This window comes from Citrus clementina, unplaced genomic scaffold (assembly GCF_000493195.1).
Source record: "Citrus clementina cultivar Clemenules unplaced genomic scaffold, Citrus_clementina_v1.0 scaffold_5, whole genome shotgun sequence".
NCBI lineage: Eukaryota > Viridiplantae > Streptophyta > Magnoliopsida > Sapindales > Rutaceae > Citrus > Citrus x clementina.
Genome location: NW_006262201.1, coordinates 9,160,003 through 9,180,925, shown reverse-complemented (window position 1 = coordinate 9,180,925; position 20,923 = coordinate 9,160,003). Strand labels below are relative to the sequence as shown.

At 34.9% G+C, this 20,923-nt stretch overlaps 1 protein-coding gene across 1 annotated transcript; it reads right to left on the bottom strand.

The window, feature by feature from the left end:
- Positions 1 to 10,717: 10,717 nt before the first annotated feature.
- Positions 10,718 to 13,312, bottom strand: LOC18042681. Its single transcript, XM_024183452.1, has 3 exons — positions 13,145 to 13,312; positions 11,809 to 12,449; positions 10,718 to 11,162 (listed from the first exon to the last, which is right to left on the bottom strand). The coding sequence occupies exons 1-3, from the start codon at positions 13,310 to 13,312 to the stop codon at positions 10,718 to 10,720; spliced, it is 1,254 nt and encodes a 417-aa protein (XP_024039220.1).
- Between the last annotated feature and the right edge of the window lie 7,611 nt (positions 13,313 to 20,923).

The following is a 20,923-nucleotide window of genomic DNA, read 5'->3' as shown; positions in this document are numbered from 1 at the left end:
CTTCCAAGTTGAATACCACCTAAAAAAGTTAAGTACTAACATTAATCTTGACATTTTCTATCAATCTGAAAAGAAATAAAAAAAAAAAAATCTCCAACCGATGTACGTAAGCATACAATTTCCAGGAAAATAAGAAATTATTTTTAAATTTTAAAGTCAGAAGAAAAATTTCATAGAATATGACTATAAATATAGACCTCGTTGCTTTTGATTCAGCATAATTAGTCTCTTGAATCTGATCATTCATATCAGAAGTCGTCTTAATTAGCATTTACGAAAACCAGGAGGGAAAAAAAAAAAAAAACATTTCGAAGAATGGCATCAAGGATTTCCTTTGTGCTGGGAACCGTCTTGATTTTAATCTACGGGCTTCTTTTTCTTCAAGCAACAGCTGAAGATAACAATACTTTCATGTAAGTTCATGCTAGATAGTTTTAATCATCTTTTATCTGGCAAAAACGATATTTTTTGTCATCAATGTTTTTACAAGAATTTTTTTTTTAAATTGAAGGACTGCAGGTAAATTTCAAGAATTAACACGTGAGACTAACATGGGGTTGTGCGATACTTTAAACTCAATGATTTTTTACGGAGTAATGATAGAACCACAAACTCTTGTACAAATTTATTTTGTACAAACTGACGTGGCATTAATTCATTGGTTGAATTAAATATCTCTTGGCCCACATAATTTATTCTTGTTATTTTGTATTGTCATTCAACCAATGAATTAATGCCACATCAGTTTGTACAAGATAAATTTGTACAAGAGTTTGTGGCTCTATCATCACTCGTGTTCATATTTTGGAAAATTTCATCATGGTAAAATTTGGGTGTTATGGCTGTAAAATTTGAAAAAGTAAATATCCGCAATCCATACATGCTGTTAATATTTATCATCGGCTATGTATAACATAAAAGCTAACATATTTTACGTTCGTCTCTTTCCAATTTGTAGAGAAAGCAGGAGAGAACTTCTACCGGCTATTCAGCTTCTGAATTTATTTAAGAACTTGAAATATATTTTCCAAATATTTGATTATTATGGTAAAGTCCAAAGCGCTACTGACTTTGCGAATTGGATAATATCTGAAGCTGAAGGTTATGTTGATCAAAAATGTCAAAACTCTACTACTCAGCAAAATTACTGTTGCCTAAACGACCTGTTTCTTCAATGCGAGAAATGTTGTTCTGGGCTACGTCCAAATTCATCTTCATTGGAATTTTCACCGGCACCGGCACCGGCACCGGCGCCGTTGCCATAGTCATCTTGTCCATATTGTGGAAGAGGCTTCTATAAAATACTGTGATTTTTTAACAATATTTGTGTTGTACTGTACAGAGTGTTATATATAATAGGGAAATAAGGGTCTTGCTACAATACATGCATGTATCACATACATGCAAAGAAACAGAATCACATTCCTGAATATCATTCCAAACGAATTTCAATATCAATCAATCATTTTCCTTTCCTTTGTTTCCTTGATATAAAAATGATTTCTTTGAAAGCTTTAACATAAAACGAGTAAACTAGTTGAGAGGATACTGAGTTCGGCTATATTAACAATTCAAAACTAATTCCATTAAAAAACCAGTGTTATCACTTTAAATCTATCACATCTAATGCACTTAATATTCATAAAGAAGTAAATCATTCATAATACTTAAGCAAAGCGTTATGATTTCAACTAGTTTTACGAAATAAATATAACCAGAATATCAAATTATAACTAGAAAGAGACCTGACGAAGGCCACCACCGAGCTCGATGGTCTGGTTTGTCATGCTACATAGGTCAAGCACCACATCACCTGGAACCTAAAATAGTGAACATAGCTAAAAATAATTAATTTTTTTTTATAAATAAGTTCGCGCAAAAACAAAAAAAAAGAACAGAAGAAACCAGGATGAAAATACAAACCACTATCTTATCAACGAAGTTCGCTGTTGGCTCATCTTCATGAAAATCCCAAAGGGCTTGAATGGTATTTTCGCAACAACTTCCCCTCTTAGATGCCAAACACGACGAACAGAACGAGGGCGACAATGGCGTCGGATTTGAACTTGAACAACGACATATCGCGGCTGAATTCTTTAAGGCTGGTCTCGACACGGTCAATCTTTTGGTCTTGGACTTTTTGGCGGAGATTTTAGCTGGGTTTTAGATTTTCATAGTCTCGAGTTCTTGAAGGCTTTGTCGATTGAGAATTTGAGGGATTTGTACGAGTTGGTTCGCTAAATGAGAAGCCATGAGATTGATTCGCAAATGATGACGTGCTTGTGCCGCCGTTGATCGTTGCCAGAGAAGAAGATAATCAGCTGCAGTTGATCGTTGCCGACTCGCACCGCCGTTGATGGTTATGGAACAAGACGAGGAGAGGTGAGGTGAGAGAGTCGTGATGCGTGCGTGCGGCGAGGGTTTTTAATCTAAAATCATTTTTTTTTTCATTTATATATTTTTTAAACTAAACCAAAAGCATGACCGGTTTCACAAGTTTCCAATTCTCTCAAATTTTTTATTATTTAATAATGAAACGAATATCAGCTGTTGGATTCACTCCATTTAATCCAATGGTGATTTTTAATCCATGTATCGCATACATGCAGGTACTATAGATGGCCCCATTCTACTCACAGGAGTGAGGAGGGAATTTAACAGCCAGTCGTGAGAAATTTTATCAATATACTGCTCATATTGTATATTAACTACTGTAATAATTATTGTGGATATTGAATAAATAAGCATTGGGATGCACTTTTTGTAAGAGGTATTGATACTCATTGTCGAACAAGCATGTAGCCAGGCTAAGCCAGAGCCTTAATTTTTGGCTCCAACGTATGATACTTGGCTAGAAATCATATTTTCTTAAGTTGTTTTTGGTTGCAAATGGGTTGGTTTAAGGTTTGAACTCCAAAGACATTAGAAGTATGTATAATTTGCATATGAAAAAGGCAACAAAAGTATGAAGTGCAAATATATTTACATTATTAGCCCAAAACAAGTCAATGAAATTATTCCATTAGATATGCCTTGTTCTTGCCTAATTGTTAATCAGGTTGGAGAGAAATTCATCTTAATTCAACCCGAATTTTCGATTGGATCGGATCGGATTGTATTCAGATCGGATTGAAAATTTGGGTCTAGTTCGGGTCAAGGACAATTTTGAGTCATTTTTGTTAATTTTAGGGTTGTTTTATAATTATTTAATTATTACAAGATTACTTTTACGAAATTACTTCATTTTAGTTCGTTTCCCCTTGCCAGTGATTGTCATAAAAAAAATATAAATTGAAATATGAATTGAAAAATTTACGAGCTTGGAGGACTTGGTGAATCTCAGTCTCGATCTCGTTGGAACAACCGTCGATGGCTTCTCGCAGATCAAGCGGTGGCCAATGGATCAAGCGGCAGTGGGTTTCGTTGATGGCTTCACCAGTTTCGTCAATGATTGCCAAAAGAGCAGATTCGATCGAAGTAAAGTGGAGCAACCGTCGATGAAGCAGCCAGTAGATCTTGTCGTCGGTGCGGCAGATCTGGTCGAAATGGTGTGTTGCTGCTAGCCTGCTGCCATGATGACTTGCTATTGTTGCTTGTTAGTTGTTTGTGTGAGTTGTGAGAAAGAAGAGAAGGAAGAGAGTGAATAGTGAAGTATGATTCTAAACTTCGTTTGTGTGAGTTGTGAGAAAGAAGAGAAGGAAGAGAGTGAATAGTGAAGTATTAAAGTTCTCTAATTTCTCATAAATTAAGTAAAATACAAACTAACTAGCATACATGATAATCCAATTAATTTACTAACAAACTTAATGAATCGTATGTGATTCTAACTTATAGGACTTTAAAAAGAGAGCATGAGAGGGAAAATGGTCCAAAATAATAATATTTAAAAGGGAGGAAAAAATGAAAAAAGAAGAACAAGAACAAAAACATGTTGCAATAAAGAAGGTGTTGGTGGTAAAATATGGACTAAAGGTATTGAAGGCTTGACACATGGGGAGTATGACTCAGAACCATGACAAAGGGTAAAGGGGAAGCTGAAAAGGGAGGATGAAAGGGAATACCTCGAAAAAAAATAGGAAGATCTCACATAGGGAACGAGGCTCAAGATTGCAATAAAGAATGAAGGAGAAGTTGAGAAGGGAGGTAGAAACTGAACGTTGACAATAGAAAGATGAAAAGAAGAAGGTGAGATGGGAAAATCTCAAGAAGTTGGTGTCAACCACACGAGTCATCAGAGAATAATAGAATATACCTCCTATGGTACATTCGTGAAACCACATAGTAGTACGGTACCCACTTATACTACCTCCTAAATATCACCCAACAAACCGCTTAAATTAGAGGTAAGGAAGGGGGACTACAGGCAAGCCACCAACATTCTCTCCATAAAAACCAGGTGCTCCTCCACCTAATTAGCTAACTCGAAATAAACCAATTAGAGTTAAGGACACCTTGCCAAACACAGACTATCCCTACGCTAGCAGCTGTCCAGCCTCAGCAAACTTAATAGTCTCCACAAATGAAGCCAAATTACCTAAAAACCCTACCTGAAGAGGGAAAACAACAATGACAACCCGCCACTTGTCCACAAGAACACAAAGATGCCTTCAGGGGCACTCTTCTTAAAAAGGTCAGGTTGGTCTCACATGAGGTAAGCGACTCATTCACACTAAAAGCACTCAACTTTCTTCTTGCTCTAGGGTTTCCCTGCAACCTTTCACTCCATCCTATCTCTCATTGAATTGATCGTCGGAGTGCCACCGACGTCACCTTTAGTAATCGTTTTTTTTTATTTCAGGGCCTTCCCAACTGACACGACTCAAAAGTGTTATTACTCCCAAGTATAAGAGTGTCTAGTTATAATATAACCCGGTGAGTTCGGGGTCGAACCACAGGAAATTTAAAATCTAGTAGTCAATTTAAAACAAAGAAAATTAATTGCGGGGCAAAGAAATTATTTGAAATTGATTTAAAAATAAGCTAAAGTTACGGGATCCACTCTCAGTATTCAAACTATAATTTTAATACTCTCTTATTTTTAGCCTTACTTTTACCAGTTAATTATTATATCATTTAATTCTCAACTAACTATGTGTGTGGATAAATATGAAATAAAGTACCTAATGTGCCACAATTAATGTGTCAACATTATATCAAAATACCATAAAATCCAGTGAGATTTATAAACTATCATTAATTCATGATAAAAAAATAATTCTATCACAAACCCATCATTAATCCATGATAAAAAAAAATAATTCTATCATAAAACCATCATTAATTCGTGATAGAAAATAATTCTATCACAAAGCCATAATTAATTCATGATAGATTGCAAATTATGTCACAAGTCTATCATAATTTTATGATATACCCAGAATTTGTCATAAGTTGTCAGTTATCTATTAACAATTTTCTTGTAGTGTCAGGCCACCACCTCCAAGAAGTTTAGTCACCATCTTATCTAGAAAACCACCTCTAGAAAGGAAGAATCGCCGGTTATAGGGAAGCTCTCATAATGTTTTAGGCTAACTAAAATTAGACCAAAACAAAAGGAATAAGACACTAAGGCAAGTCACACATCTTTGGACCTATTAAGATAAGATGAATTTAAAATAAAAACTGATAATTCAAAAAATAGATAATGCTATAAATATTTGGTGTAGAAGTTGATTGATCTTTATTGAATGATAATAAATGATTATATAGAGCTGCACATTAACAAACTCCTACTAGTCAAGAATCACTAATACAACTAATAGCCCCGTAACTTACAAAACAAGGATAGACATAAATACACCAAATCATGAACTTCCTAAACACAAGTAACTACTTACAACAATTTTATTGACTTGGATTAAACTTATTGTAAAAGCAATTTTATTGACTTGGATTAAACTTATTGTAAAAGACTAGGACTAACCATGACTATTTCTACATTAATGTAAACACTCCCCCTTAATGTAGAAACCTAACGACTTTTAAATTATCCCTGAATTTAAGGAAATCCTCCAAAGACAGAGGCATTGTAAATACATCAGTTAGCTGCTCATTAGTACTGCAATTGGACATCTTAATGCTTCTATTTTCCACCAATCTGATGAAGTGACGCATTGTCTTTAAGTGTCATGTGCAACTATAGAACACAGAGTTTGTAGTCATTGCAATTGTGGAGTGATTATCACGGTAAATAATGGTTGCCTCTTTTTTATGTTGCTCCATTCTTCTAGAATTCTCCTTAACCAAGTTGCTTGACACACTGCTGAAGTTATTGCAATATACTTAGCTTCCGATGATGGCAATGCAATAAATGGTTGCCTTTTGGAGCACCAATAGATAGCACATGAGCTGAGGTTGAAAGTATAGCCTGCAGTGCTTCTACAATCATTAATAGAGCCTGCCCAATCACTGTCTGAAAAACCACATAATCGAAAATCTCCAATATTAGTGTACCAAATGCCATATAAGCTATTCCCTTTCAAGTATCGTAGCACTCTTTTACAGCCCTATAATGAACTTTACATGGACTCTGCATGAACCTTGAAAAAAGACATATTCGGCTATTTGTCAAACATAATGAGCTCCCAATCAAATTTCGATAAACCCGAGCATCAATCTTTTCTTACCTATCATTCAAGCTGAATTTTTAATTGGTGTTTATAGGAAGTTTTACTGGATTGCACTCTTTCACGTTAAATTTCTCAAGTAAACCATTTACATATTTTTCTTGAGAAATAAAATTCCCGTCATGCTGCTTCACCTCCAGCCCAATAAAATAACTCATCAAGCCAAGATCAGTCATCTCAAATTCATTAATCATGCTAGATTTGAATTCTTCCATTAATCCAACACTATTACCAATACAAATAAGATCATCAACATAAAGACACATCCATACCTTTTGTTTTGACATAGAAGATAGGTTCATTTTCACTACTGTGGACACTATGTTGCTTGAAATGCCTATTAATTCGATTGTACCAGGCATATAGTGTTTGTTTCAATCCATAAAGTACTTTTTTCAACCAGTACGCTTTATTTTCTTCACTTAAAACTTCATAGACTTGAGGCTACTGCACATAAACTTCTTCTTCCAAAATACCAATCAAAAAAGCTGATTTAACATCAAATTGATATACATTCTATTTGTGATGGGTAGAAATAACCAAAACAGTTCGAATTGTATTAAATCTAGCAACTGTAGCAAAAGTTTCGTCGACATCAGTACCTTCTCGCTGCTTGTATCCCTTAGCAACCAACCTCGCCTTATATTTTTATATTCAACCATCTAATCTATATTTGATCTTATAGATCCATTCAAACTAACAACTTCTTTTCCCTCCCGTAAATCAACAAGCTCCCAGTGTTATTTCTTTTCAGAGATTTAATTTCATCATTCATGGCTTGGCACCATTTTTTACATTCTGTGGCATCTTGAAACAAAATTGTCTCATTGATCTGAGAAAATTTGCATCTTGCCGCTTGCTCATAAATCTCCATCAAAGACTTGACTTTCTTAGATGGCGATTCGGGAGAGGTAGGTAGAGAATTTGATGGTGTCAGTGGGTTGCCTCTTGGAGTTAAATGTCTTGCATTATCACTAGGTGAATCTTCATTTTTCAATAGCTCAATTTTAATAATTACAGCTAGACATTGCTGCAACTCTTTCCAATTCCAAGCACTTGATTCACTCCAAACAACATCACGACTAACAATTAATTGCTTGGTAAGAGGGTTGTAAAATTGATACCCTTTAGTCTCAATGCTATAGCCCAAAAATACACATTTCACACTATTATCTTCAAGTTTATGTCGCTTTGATAGGCAACACAACCAAAAACCTTGGAATGAGTTACCTTTGACTTCCATCCCCGTCAAGCTTTAAAAGAAGTTTTGTTGTATACAATAGATGTGACTCTGATTTAGAATGCAGGTTGCAGTGTAAAGAGCTTCAGCCCAAAAACATCTTGGCAAGCCTTTTCAATGAGCATGCTTTTGGTCGTTTCCACTAGGCTCAAAATTTTCCTCTTCACTACACCATTTTCTTGAGGCGTGTAACTAGTAGTGAGTTGCCTTCGAATACCAATTCTTTACAGAATTTGTCAAACTCCTTTGACACAAATTCACCACCATGAATTATCTGCAAGATCTTCAAAGTGTTTCCATTTTGTCTTTCAGCTTCATTCCTACTTTGTCTTTTAGTTTCATTCCCACTTTATCTTGAAAATTGAAAAGACAACTGATTTTTCTTTGGCAAAGTAAACCCATGCAGCCTGCTAAAATCATCAATAAAGGCAACAAATAATAAGTTGTTATTAAGAGAAACAACTTGCATGGGTCTGCAAACATCTGCATGCGCGAGCTCAATGGACTTCATAGCTCTTTTTGCCAACCCTTTTGTAAAAGAATTACCAGCGATGCTTCCTATAGACACGACTTTCACATATTTCTCTCGTATGCTTCAATGACGGCAATCCATCCACCAATTTGAGTTTAGAGAAAGCCTCCAAGCTTCTGAAATTCTAGTGCCCATATCTGTGGTGCCATAACCAATTTTTTTCAAGTAAAGAAGCCTCAAATGCATGCATGTCAGAATTAAGAGTGAATGGAAAAATTTTGTTTTTGGCCATGGGAATTTTCATCAGCAAGTGTCTAGTGCTATCTTGGAACACAAAACAAGCCTTATCCTCAAGAACCACAGAATACCCTTCCAATAGAAATTGACCTTAATTCAGGCACATATAAAACATTTTTAATATAGCCCATTCCACATGATTTTCCTCAACAGTGCATTTACCATATGATTCTTGAATTGTTGCATCACCCATTTCACTTGAATACTCACTGATTGATCCAAGCTGGTAAAAGCTTCCAAGTTTGCTGACAAGTGATTACTATACCCACTATTCTTTAGCAGAATAACAAGCAAAAAATAGTTTTTCATCTTCTTCATCTTTTTCTTTCTCTTCAGCAAATTTTGCATGTTTTTGTTTTAACCTACAAAATCTTTCAATATGGCAAAATTTCTTACAGTGATAACATCGGGCTTTACGCTTTTGACCATCACTTTTATAACTAGCCTCACTTTGTTTTGGACTGCTACACTCACCACCTTTACTATTTTTTCACCCTTTTTTACCATGAGAAAAATAACCTTCATGCCCTTGCTTGCCAAACTCACGAGAGCCATTTGATTTTTCTTTGGATAGAAAAGCTGTTAGGGTCCCAGTCAGATGCTTGCTAACAATTGCTCTAACAATTGCTAGTAAATATAGTTGTTCTACTTTTGGTGGGAACGGCCACAGACAAACGTTTGAGATAATTTCTGAATAATTCTTTATTCATCACTGGAGCTTATTCATAATAGCAAGCGTAACAATACTTTGCTTGTAACCAACAATATCGGCCAAAACCGAGCAAATAAAATAAAGGAAATATTTAATGAAACAACCTAGCTATAAACTCGAAACAGAATTCAAATCAAACGTAACAACCACGATTTAATTCTCTACTCAATATGCACGATCAATTGACGTAGTAACCCAACCGTTATTGCTCCAGTATTCATTCACACACAATCTTCACGTAAAACATGTCTTGCATGTGCCACGCATGCCTTGCATGTGTTACGGGGCTTCGAGCATAACTTTCATACTTGTAGTTAGGCTTTGGTACTCTCACTGATCTTCGTGGTTCCGCATCAAAAGCATTCTCAACCGGCTAATCATCGTACCTTTTCAGCCACTCTTCATGGGACAAAAGTGAGCTAAGCAACTCATCAACAATCAAAACTTTTAAATCTTTAGATTCTTCAATTGCTGCCACCACATGATCAAATTTCTTGGGCAATTTTTTTCATTAATTAAAGTCACACCAAATTTTTGAATTTGATTTACAACTTCTGTTAAATTACAGAAATAATCATGCAGTGTCTCAATATCTTTGATAAAAGAAGTTTCAAACTCTCAATGAAGAGTTTGAAGTTTGACAGTAACTACCTTAGTATTACCTTGATACCCATTTTTCAGTGCATCCCACGCTTCCTTTGATTTCGTTGGTGAAGAAATTCTAGCGAAAATGGCTTCAACTACAGTATGAATGAATGAAGAACAAAGCTTTGGCATCTTTTGTTCGAGTGTCCTTAAGTGTCTCTGTTGAAACACCTTCTTTAGCGTAACCCTATCGACCAGCTCCTATAAATCTTGAGAGATAAACAACGCTCATTTTTTTGTACTCTAGACATCATAAGTGATGCCCTATAAGAGTGGAAGAGTAGGTTGCGATTGAACAAGACTGTTACTGTAGGCCATTGGCGGAACCTGGCTCTGACACTAGATTTTGAAATAAAGAAGGAATAAAACACTAAGGCAAATCACACTTCTCTGCACCTATTAGGATGAGAGGAATTTAAAACAGAAGATGATAATTCAAAAAATAGATAATGCTATAAATATTTGTTTTAGAAGTTGATTGATCTTTGTTGAATGATGACAAATGATTATATAGAGCTACATATAACAAACTCCTACTAGTCAGGAATCACTAAGCAACTATGCCCCCATTACTCTCAAAACAAGGATAGACTCAAATACACCAATCGTGGACTTCCTAAACACAAGGAACCACTTACAACAATGCTTTTGACTTGGACTAAACTTACTACAAAAGACTAGGACTGACCACGACTATTTCTACATTAACGTTAACAATACAATCGTCAATAACAATCTTGTAAAATGGTATAGGCTTCATGGCGCTGTGCATTACTCAAATTTGTGGGAAATTCAACCAAGAATCTAATTCTCAAATCTCCTCTCTTTCCTTCTTCTTTGGGTTTTGGCATTCCTTGGCCTTGAATAACCTTTTCAAAATCTGGATATATGATTTCATCAAATGACAAATTCATTTTTTCTTTTCCTAAAAGAGGGACAGCAAGAGAACAGCCAGTGAGAGCCTGAACCAAAGGTATCTCAACTCCTATTTCCAAATCATCACCAGTCCTTCTGAACAAAGGGTGCCGTTTTTCGTCTATCGAGAAAACTATATCCGCCGGAAGATAACCGGGTTTCCGATCGCCCTTTCCCTCGAATGTAATCTTTGTTCCCTTTTTCCATCCCGGCTTCAATTTTACTCTTAGTGTCTCCTCTTCTTGGTAAATTTTTCTGCCATAAACACATGCACACTATATGAAATTGATACATTTGAAAATTACTTTTGCAGAGTAATGTCAATTTTTATGTTAGTTTTCCCTGGTTGAAAACTCTTACAGCTAGAAAGAAGATGAATCTACTTACAAACTTTAACTTTACCACACACACATGCAGTTAATAGGATATAATTCTTAATCTCTCATAATTTTTTGTTAAAGAAAATATTTGAAAATGCTTATGCTTTATACAGTTCTAAGTTTTATTATAGCAGCTAGCCAGAGTCAAACAACCTTTTAGTTTTGGACACACAATCTGTTAAGGTATTGGTTTTGGACAAGTCTAGGAGTCAGTCACTAGCAATACGAAATATTAGTCTTATCTACTAACCACCAATCTCAGTGATGAATTTTGATGACAGAAAGTATTAGGATAAAATCCTTTTTAAATTTTATTATCAATAAGAAGCTTTCTTTTAACATTTATCCTCAGAATATACCCATTAACATAGTCCAATGCATCAAACTATTCTTATGTACCAAAGATATTCCCACAACCTAGCTAGGGTTTCTAGTATACTATCAAGAGGAAGAGAAGAATAGAAAGAAAAAAAAAAGAGAAAAATAAAACGATGTTGATAGAAGAAAGAAGAGAAACAAACCCGTCATCGGAGACGATTTCTCTATTGATCGTGATCTTTTTAACAGAACCTTCACATAATTCCTCAAGCGTGCATGTAAGTTTTCTTTCAACCGGCGGCGGTTTCCTCCTTGCCGCGGTGGTTTGGGAGAATATAATAGGGCCCCGCCTGCTCATATTTCTTGAAAGGCTTGGATCTGCAGTACTCTCCATCGTCGTTTCGGATGTTCTCCCTCGTCTTGTTGAACCCTCAGTCGAATCCGTTGATGTTCTGCCTCTTCTTGATGAACCCTCCGATACTTGGGATGATGTTCTGCTGCCTCTTCTTGATGAACCCTCCGACATTTCTGACGATGTTGTTCTAATGCCTCTTCTAACTGAACCTTCTGTTGACTCTGATGATGTTGTTCTAACGCCTCTTCTAGTTGAGCCGTCGGATGATTGTTCGTATAATAACAATGGCCCGCTCTTTCTGCTTGTACTTCTCTGATCTTGGTTATGCCAGCTTGTACTGTTGGAAATATATGCCGTTTTTGGTGACGGTGTGTGGCTTCTTCTGCTTGCACACTTTTCAAAAACAGACGACCGTGAAATGAAGTTATCGTCAACGCTTCCGCGGGAATTATATTTCCCCGTGGTTGAAGATTCATTACGTTGCAGTCCCTGAAGATTACAAGAAAGCATGAACTTTTAAAAGTTACTGAAAGGCAAAGATTTGCTTTGTAATCAATCAGGAGTGTAATTAAAATTTTGGTTTGGAGGGGGCCCAAATGGAAACATGAAAATATCGTAAACTTGAGGGGAATGAGACAAAATTTTCACATCAAAATAGATTAAATTCTAGTAAAGACCCTTATAATTTTATGTTACTTTTTGTTATCTGGGTGGCCAAGGCCAGGCCAAGGCCACAGGCCATAGCTTAGTTCCCCATATAAATTATTGCATAGAAACTGACGATTTTATTTCATTAAGAGTTGGTAGATTTTAAATAAGTATAAACGTCGGCATGAGGGGCTCTGTATCCTAATATTTCAAGCAGAAAGAAAGGGCTCTATATCCTAATATTTCAAGGAGAAACAAAGGCTGAAATTATGGCAAGGTTGAAATTAAGGAAATACCTACGTGTGCCAAATAGTTCTTCTATATTTTATGTAGATTTTGAGAGAGAAGGTACATTAAATTTCTACTGATAGGATGTACTTCATTTCGTTGCTCAATAAAATTTTTTGGACGACTAAGATTGTTTAGAAAAACAATAAAGCATATTTGTACATATATTTCATGTATTGAATGAATCACGAAAGCATGAGGAAAAAATTCAAGAGGTTGAGTTATGTACATCTTAAATTATTATATACCTTTTTGTAAGCTTCAAATTTAGCATCGAATTTGGCTTCAGCTTCATTTTCTGATTTGTTGGTTGGGCTCTTATCAGTATTCCATTTGGTAACAAATTTGTATGTCTTGCCAATTGCGTGGCCGAAGATGCTGTAAACATTATCTGAAGTCGGAGAACGATCTCCCATGGGAGATAAATTAATAATAGTTGAAATAGAAAATTAGAGAGAAAACTTGGAGAGAGAAAAGGAAAGGATAGAGATGATGAAGAGAATGGAAAATAATCAAAGAAAATGTGTGGAAGACCAAAGAAAGAGCCTTTGGATAGGAGAATAGAGGGCTTTAAATAGGAATAATAATTGTTTGTTTTAATAATTTTGAAAAAGGATTGGTCTTGCCAGTTTACCATCGAAGAGGACTTCTTACATCTCTTCCCTATATTTAGGGCAAGCTGGATAATTAATCTATTTATTTTATTATATATTCCTTAGGCCTGCTCATTATTACATCATTTATATAGATAAATATATTCGATTATTATATAAGTAAACAGAACTTTATTTCGGGAAAAATAATGCATAAACTAAGACATGCAAGATGATTAATCAATTTAATTAGCAATGAAATTTTCTCCATTTCAGTAAAAGCAACATAAAATAAACGATGGGATTGTTTTGTTTCAACAATATGTCAAAATTACTCTTTTAAGTATATTATAAATTGCGTTATATAGTGGACGTCTTATATCTAAAATATTTAATAACAAATCACTACTAGAAAAATGGTCTTTACTCACACTTGGTTTGTGACAATTTTTTAAAAAGTATCAGTATGTTCATACATATGGACCATTTTCCGTGTTTAACATAAAAATATCACAAATTACTGATACTATAGTGTCTGTAACTTAGACATCAGAGATTTCTGACATTAAGGTATCAGTAATAAAAATAAAGCAATTCTAATTAGGTTCTAAATAGAACTCGAACCGAGGACCTCTAGTACTCAAGCGTTTAAGTTCGAAAGAAAGACCAGGACGACCAAATCTCAAATTTTCTAGTTCAGAAAACTAACTACTAAACAAACATTTATTTTTTTTAAGTTTTAATTTAGCCAAAAATTTTAGTCTTTCTCGTCCCTCCTAAACTCCCCAAATCTAAAAAACCCTAACTTCACCAAATTCACAAAACTCTAATCTAACTGCGTCGTCTTATCAACCCCGACTCTTCTCTCAGCCACTCCTCTCTTATCTTTCTCTTACAATCCAACACAATCTCTTACTATCTAACTCAATTTTTCCCTCTCAATCTCACCTATCTTCAACTACCCGAAGGAGAAAGGAAAGCGAAGAATACCCGCCCATTTGAGTCGTTGCGAGCCAGAAAGTGTACCGGCGAGCGTGTTTGGATCCGCGAAGGCAATCGCTCGAATGTTCCCCTAACCTAACCCGGGAACGAAATGGACTGGAGGGAACCGCAGTGAATAATTGCTTTTGGGCGCAGGCAGCCCTCTACCATCCATCCCATTGCATTTCATCGTTTCGCTGGCTCAGCTCAACAATACAGGTTTCGCTTCCTCTCCCTTGCGGTCGAGCCTGCTCTCGATCCAACTCAAATTTTCCCTCTCAATCTCGCCTCTTTTCAATCCCTAACCTTAAAATCTTCCTATTATAATCCAATAGAATCTCACACGGCCGTGAAATTCTAGCCACTTTTTTGCCTAATGCCAATCTTCGTCATCGAGAAAAATGATTTGAGGGGTTTAATTTAGCTTCAAGATCGTGGCCGGATGCCTTGGTCAAAGTTAAAGAGCATTGTTGGAGGCTGTTTAAAGAAGAAGAAGCAAAAGCACCACTTAGGTGAAGCAGTTGTAGATTTGGGCATGCTAATTAAGTAAGGTGAGCATTAGCTAAATAATTAATAATTATTAAATATTCTCTACTTATATGTGAATTTAGTAAGAAATTAATTTGGTTCTTTTTGTTGAATTTTAAGTAGGTTTACTAATTCTTTTATTTTTATTCAACTAATACACGGTTTTGGAATTTGTTTTCCATGTTTTGATTTCTTGATATGTGAATGGTAAAAGTTGTGTTAGTCATTCATAGCTTTTAGAGACTGGTATGGTGTCTGCAAAGTGTTTGATGAGATGCTTGTGAGAATTGTTGGGTGTGTTTTAATTAGTTGACATGGTTAGCAAATTATATGCTAACAGGGTGCCCAAATCTCCCCCTTCTCTTCAGGGTAATTCCCTGCATTTCTTCTTCCTCTGTTTACACTCTCCTCATTATTTTTGGTAGATTTTTCATTGTTCTATATTAATGCGTACGAGATTTCTGTTTTTGTGGGTTTTGTGTTTCTTTTATGATCTTGCTTATCTGCTCTTCCGAATGGATGAACAAAATGTTATTGGAGGAGATAAGCAACTGGTTCACTAGGGCGAAAAAGTTGTTAGCTTTTGATTGACTTGTTGTTTTGAGAACGAAGTACCTCTGTTTTTATTATATACATTAAACGGAAAAAGGCTTAAGCTTTTATGAATAAAAAATTCTTACTTTTGCTGTGTACTTACTCTTTGTGATGAGATTCTTCTACTTTGATTTTGTTTTGGAAGAAAGCCTGAAATCAGTGATGTCAATTAGCACAAGTAGAAAATGATAATCTAATTTTTTATGTGTCTTTCTTTCATAGTACATGGAAACTATGTATGAGTGCGTAAGAGAGAAATCATGAAATAATAACTTGGCGATGACCGTGTCGTTGTCGACGGTCTTGTCATCATCGACAGTGGTATTGTTGAGAGAAGAAAGAAAATGGCGAGGACGAGGGGAGTGGAGTGAGAGTGGATAAGCTGATAAAATTTTTTAATTTCTCAACATTTCTTTTATTCTTTCTTTCTATTTGCCTGCAACAATAACAAGCTCATAATTGAACTTTTGTAACCATGGCTGCTGCTGCTGCTAGTGCTTTGACACTTTTTGTTGTCACTTTTGCTGTGATCTTGAACACTACTGCTGCTGATCCTGAAATGCTTTAAGATGTTTGTGTGGCAGACTTCAGTTCCTGTATTCCTCTATCTCTCTTACTTCTTCGCATTTCTTTTTCTTTCTTTTTTTATGTTTAATAGAAATAAAAGAATTGTTAATCTGGCAGTTGAAACCGCTGTCTTTGAATTATTCTTTTAAACCATAATCTTAAATGCATCATCACCAAATTTGTAAAATTAGTCAAGTTAGCTCGGCATTTATATTTTATGCAATAAATGGCACTGTGGTTGTGTTCATATCTTGGCGGTCCAAAGCTCTACAGAAGCAATTATATGAGCGTTTTTATTGCAGTGCAGGCGTGCAGGAGGGCTCGTCTCAAGTTCAATATTATGGGCACACAAAATCACTAGGCAGGAGCACTTTCCAGGGCAGCAGCTACTCTTTACAAATCCCCTTCCCGAGTCGCATAATCAAGAAGACAAGAATTTCCTATTTCATAAGCTTTCAGCTGAAGCAACATTACAGAGAAACTGCTGGTGTGATAACACAAATGCACTACTTATGTTCAAAGAGTGAAAAGCAGTCATGTTCAAAGAGTGAAAAGCAGTCATCCTTATCAATTTAGCTTCTAAATTTGTTAAATGTAGCCGCAATTAGTAGGCATTTGATTGGATGGTAGAAATTCTTATGTATTTAAGATTATATAGTTACGAGAATAGGATATCTTGTTTATTGAAGTATTTGGGATTTGTAATATATACTAATAATATTTAAATATGAAATTAAAGATTTTGTAATATATATCAAGTTTTTTTTATGGTTATTTTGTGGTGTCTTTTAATTTTATCAATAAATCAAATATTTGTTATTTTGCCAAGATATCAGGTTCTTTTGATGTGCTTACTTTACTAGAGTTTGTTTAGTGAATATCTGAAATTCTAAGTGTTTTTAGAGCATTTGTTCCTTTTCTATTAACCTCTTATCATTTGCATATTCAAGTAATCATAAAAATATTCGTACATATCTGAAAAAAATGAATGAAAAAGAGCAAGTTTATTACTTTTTAAAAAAAAATTGATTTCAAGCTTATTTTTTCTTTTTTCATTTCCGTGTGCTTATGTTACATATTTATAGTAAAAATAAAAACATATTCAACTTACTTTTCTGAACCCATGAAAAAGTACTTCTTAAAAAAATATCATCATGTCCTTCTCAATTATTGAAACAATCCCAAAATACTTCTTTATAGTAAATCTCTTGACAAGTAATTAGCCCCTTTAGAAAAATAAAAACGCCCACTAAAGATGTTGGCTAATGGTAGGCTGGTGCCTTCAATAACATTAAAGGGACCTATTCGAGTCCATATAGATTCAATTGTTGATCCTCTCTTATAAGTATAGGTAGGGTAAAATATATTTCCTCAAACATTTAAAAACTCTTCTCCATGTTGCAGCCAAGTCTCCATTTATATAAGCATCACAAATGATCTCTTCGGACATGTATATTTTTGAAAATAAACTGTAATTCTTGTAACTAGCTACTTGTGATTTAAAGAAATATTTGCACAACAAAAAATTTCTATTTCAACATACTCTCACAACAAATTGTTAAACATTTGAGATGGATATAAACATTATCAAGAGCTGAATCAGCCACTGTGTGGTACCAAAGCTAAACTATGCATGAATGAGCCTACATTATTTTTCCACATGATAAAATTTATTTGTGACGAGTGTGTTAAATCCAACATCGATTGAGAATATATTTTAAACTAAATATATAAATTGACCACAACCCTCAACATATGTGCTAACTTTTGGGTATGAATTAAGAAACTCCTACCACATTTTTTATCTTGAAGTATCCGAAGCAAGCAGTTAGTAATAACAAAAACAAACTCATAACAATCCAAATTACTTGCAATCCAAATTACTGATTCAACTAGACTATGCATGTATAATTCAATTTAATTCTCAGCATGTATAATGCTAACTGATTATTACAATAAACATGCATAAGAGCAGTATATGATACCTTGAGATCATAAAACAAAACCTTAAGCCATTGTAACTCACATGAAAGGTCTGCCATGGAACAATACTCAGCTTCAGTTGTAGAGCGAGAAACAACATTATGCTTCTTTGATTTCCAAGAAATAGGACTACTACCAAGAAAAGTATAATATCCAATAACTGATCAACGGGTACCAGGAAAACTGCCCTAATCAGTATCACTATACCCACGGATATGCAAATCACTAGAGGAAATAAACAAAATACCTTTTTCCTGGAGATCTTTTTAAATATCGAAGCACCCTTAAAGCTGCATCCATGTGCATTGTGCATGGTTCATACATAAAACGGCTTAACACATGCACAAGAAAAACTTCAAGTCTTGTAGCAGTTAGATAGATCAACCTCCCAACAAGACAACGGTAACTCAAAAGATTGGGTAAAGGATCCCCATCTATAGGTGAAAGATGCAATTGATTTTCCATTGAAAAATGTGAAGTACGAGCATCAAGTAGTCAAATATCCTTTTAAAATGTCAAAGACATATTTTTGATCCAGCAAAAATAAATATCTACTCTAAATAAATTATGTATAGTGATTGAGCAGGGTCGTGTCCACAGAGATCGGTAATTATTTAAATCATTTTAAAATGTAAAATGGAAAATGGGGGGATTGTTGACAATAATAAAAGTCAAACTAAAATAACAAGAATGCAAATTCAAATTGTAATTCAAATTGGGAAAAGCTCTGGTTGAAGGAATTAACTCAGCTTGATTCGACTACTGATCATTGATTCAAATATAAATCATTACTACTTATGAATAGACCAGTTATAACTACTGAGACCCTCTAATAGCCAATCTCTCCTTAACTAGTCGATAACCAAGGTACGACCATTGGTTATTTCTGTTAACATGAATATGTTAATAATATTGATTTTGATGATAACAAACTTTAATCGGTTTTTGATTAAAATATTGGAACTATCCCTTAATAAATGAAAGCCTTATAATCATTCCAATTATTCTCTTAAAAAAAATGGACTTTCAAATTCAAAAATGATTCTCTATAAAATCTAGTTTAAAATGTGATTATGGAAATAAACGGTAAGCCGTTTTCCTTTAAACTTGTTAACCGATTAATACCAGAGAGCAACATATTGCCTAAAGCTCTAACCGTTTATGAAAAACAGAAAACACAAAAGATAGGAAGGCTACTGGAACTTAACGGTGAACCGTTTATTTAAACGGTTAACCGATAACATCAAGAATTGAAGGTTGTCCTCCTCTGGCACTGATTAACAAAACCGGATAAGGCTAAATTATTTTGCAGGTTACTGGAAACAAACGGCGAACCATTTATTACAAACGGTCAACCGATAATATCCAGAGAAGTCACTTCATGCAAATCCTTAATCGTTTACTTTAAACGGATAACTGATATTCATCTTGCAGGTCTCTGGAATTTAACGGCGAAAGGATAACCCTTAACGGCACACCGTTTATTTGAAATTTGGCCCAACGGTAACTTTTGACCAACCTAAACGGCTAACCGTTAATGGTTAACGGCGAACCGTTTTCGGACCGACAGTTTGTAACGGCTAGATTTTTTGCTCCAGATATAAATAAGCTCATTCAAATTCAAAGACGCTTGATCACAACACAACTACTGAGCTTATACTTGAGAGTACAATCTTCATTGAGCTTTAAAATATATTCTTGCTTCATCTATTCACATATTGGGTATTATCTTGTAATCTTAAATATTGTGAGAGACAGAACTAGTTTATAATCTTTTATCTTTGAGTGATTGTAAGTATTGGGATACACTTGGGTTAAGAGATTGGGATAATCTCTTGTTGTAAAGGTTATTGACACATTGGAAGTCAAGTGTAAGCATTTGAAGCCTTGGAGGCTTGCTTAGTGGAATCCTCAAGCTCGGAAAGCTTGGAGGCGTGGACATAAGCAAGGTTGGCCGAACCATGTAAAAATCTCAGTGTTTGAATCTCTCTTCCTTTATCCTTTTTGTTGTGGTTAACTCATTTGTTATTGCTTTGGATTTGTTTCATATTTGCGTTGAGCTTTTAATTATAAATTGAATATTTTTTTAATTCCAATTCACCCCCCTCTTGGGTTGCATAACTAGTATTTTATTTGGTATCAGAAGCCATGTTCTCTTGTTAGGACTTAATCGTCTAGAGTAAAAGATCCATGGCAACCATAAATGACTCAACTTTTAGAGAAGGGCAATCTATAACTAGACCACCGTTCTTTGATGGTAATGACTATGCTTATTGGAAAACTAGAATGAGAATCTATTTGCATGCCTTAGATTATGAAATTTGGGAAGTTGTTTGTGATGGTCTTTTCATGCCTATGTTTAAAGATGAAGTAGGAGATGATATTCCTAAACCATCAAGTCAATAGAGTGAGTTAGAAAAGAGAAAAATATCTCTAAACTCCAAGGCTATGAATGCTTTGTTTTGTGCCCTTGATAAGAAAGAATTTCATAGAGTATCTAGTTGTGAAAGTGCACAAGAAATATGGAATAAACTTGAGTTGTCTATGAAGGGACAAATCAAGTTAAAGAGTCTAAAATTAGTAGATACACTCGTCAATATGAGTTGTTCCAAATGGAACAAAATAAAAATGTGTATTCTATGTATACTAGATTCACGGACATAGTGAACACCCTAGGTGCCTTAGGGAAGACCTTCTTAAATAGTGAGAAAGTTAAGAAAATCATTAGGTCACTTCCAAAAGAATAGAGACCTAAAAGAACCGCCATTGAAGAGGCCAAAA

Excerpts from the sequence above, each read along its gene's own strand:
- LOC18042681 (XM_024183452.1), bottom strand. The coding sequence starts at position 13,312 with ATGGGAGATCGTTCTCCGACTTCAGATAATGTTTACAGCATCTTCGGC. Across the intron at positions 12,450-13,144 it reads AATTTGAAGCTTACAAAAAG|GGACTGCAACGTAATGAATC; the intron begins GTATATAATAAT and ends TGTAATCTTCAG. Across the intron at positions 11,163-11,808 it reads GAAATCGTCTCCGATGACGG|AAAAATTTACCAAGAAGAGG; the intron begins GTTTGTTTCTCT and ends TGTTTATGGCAG.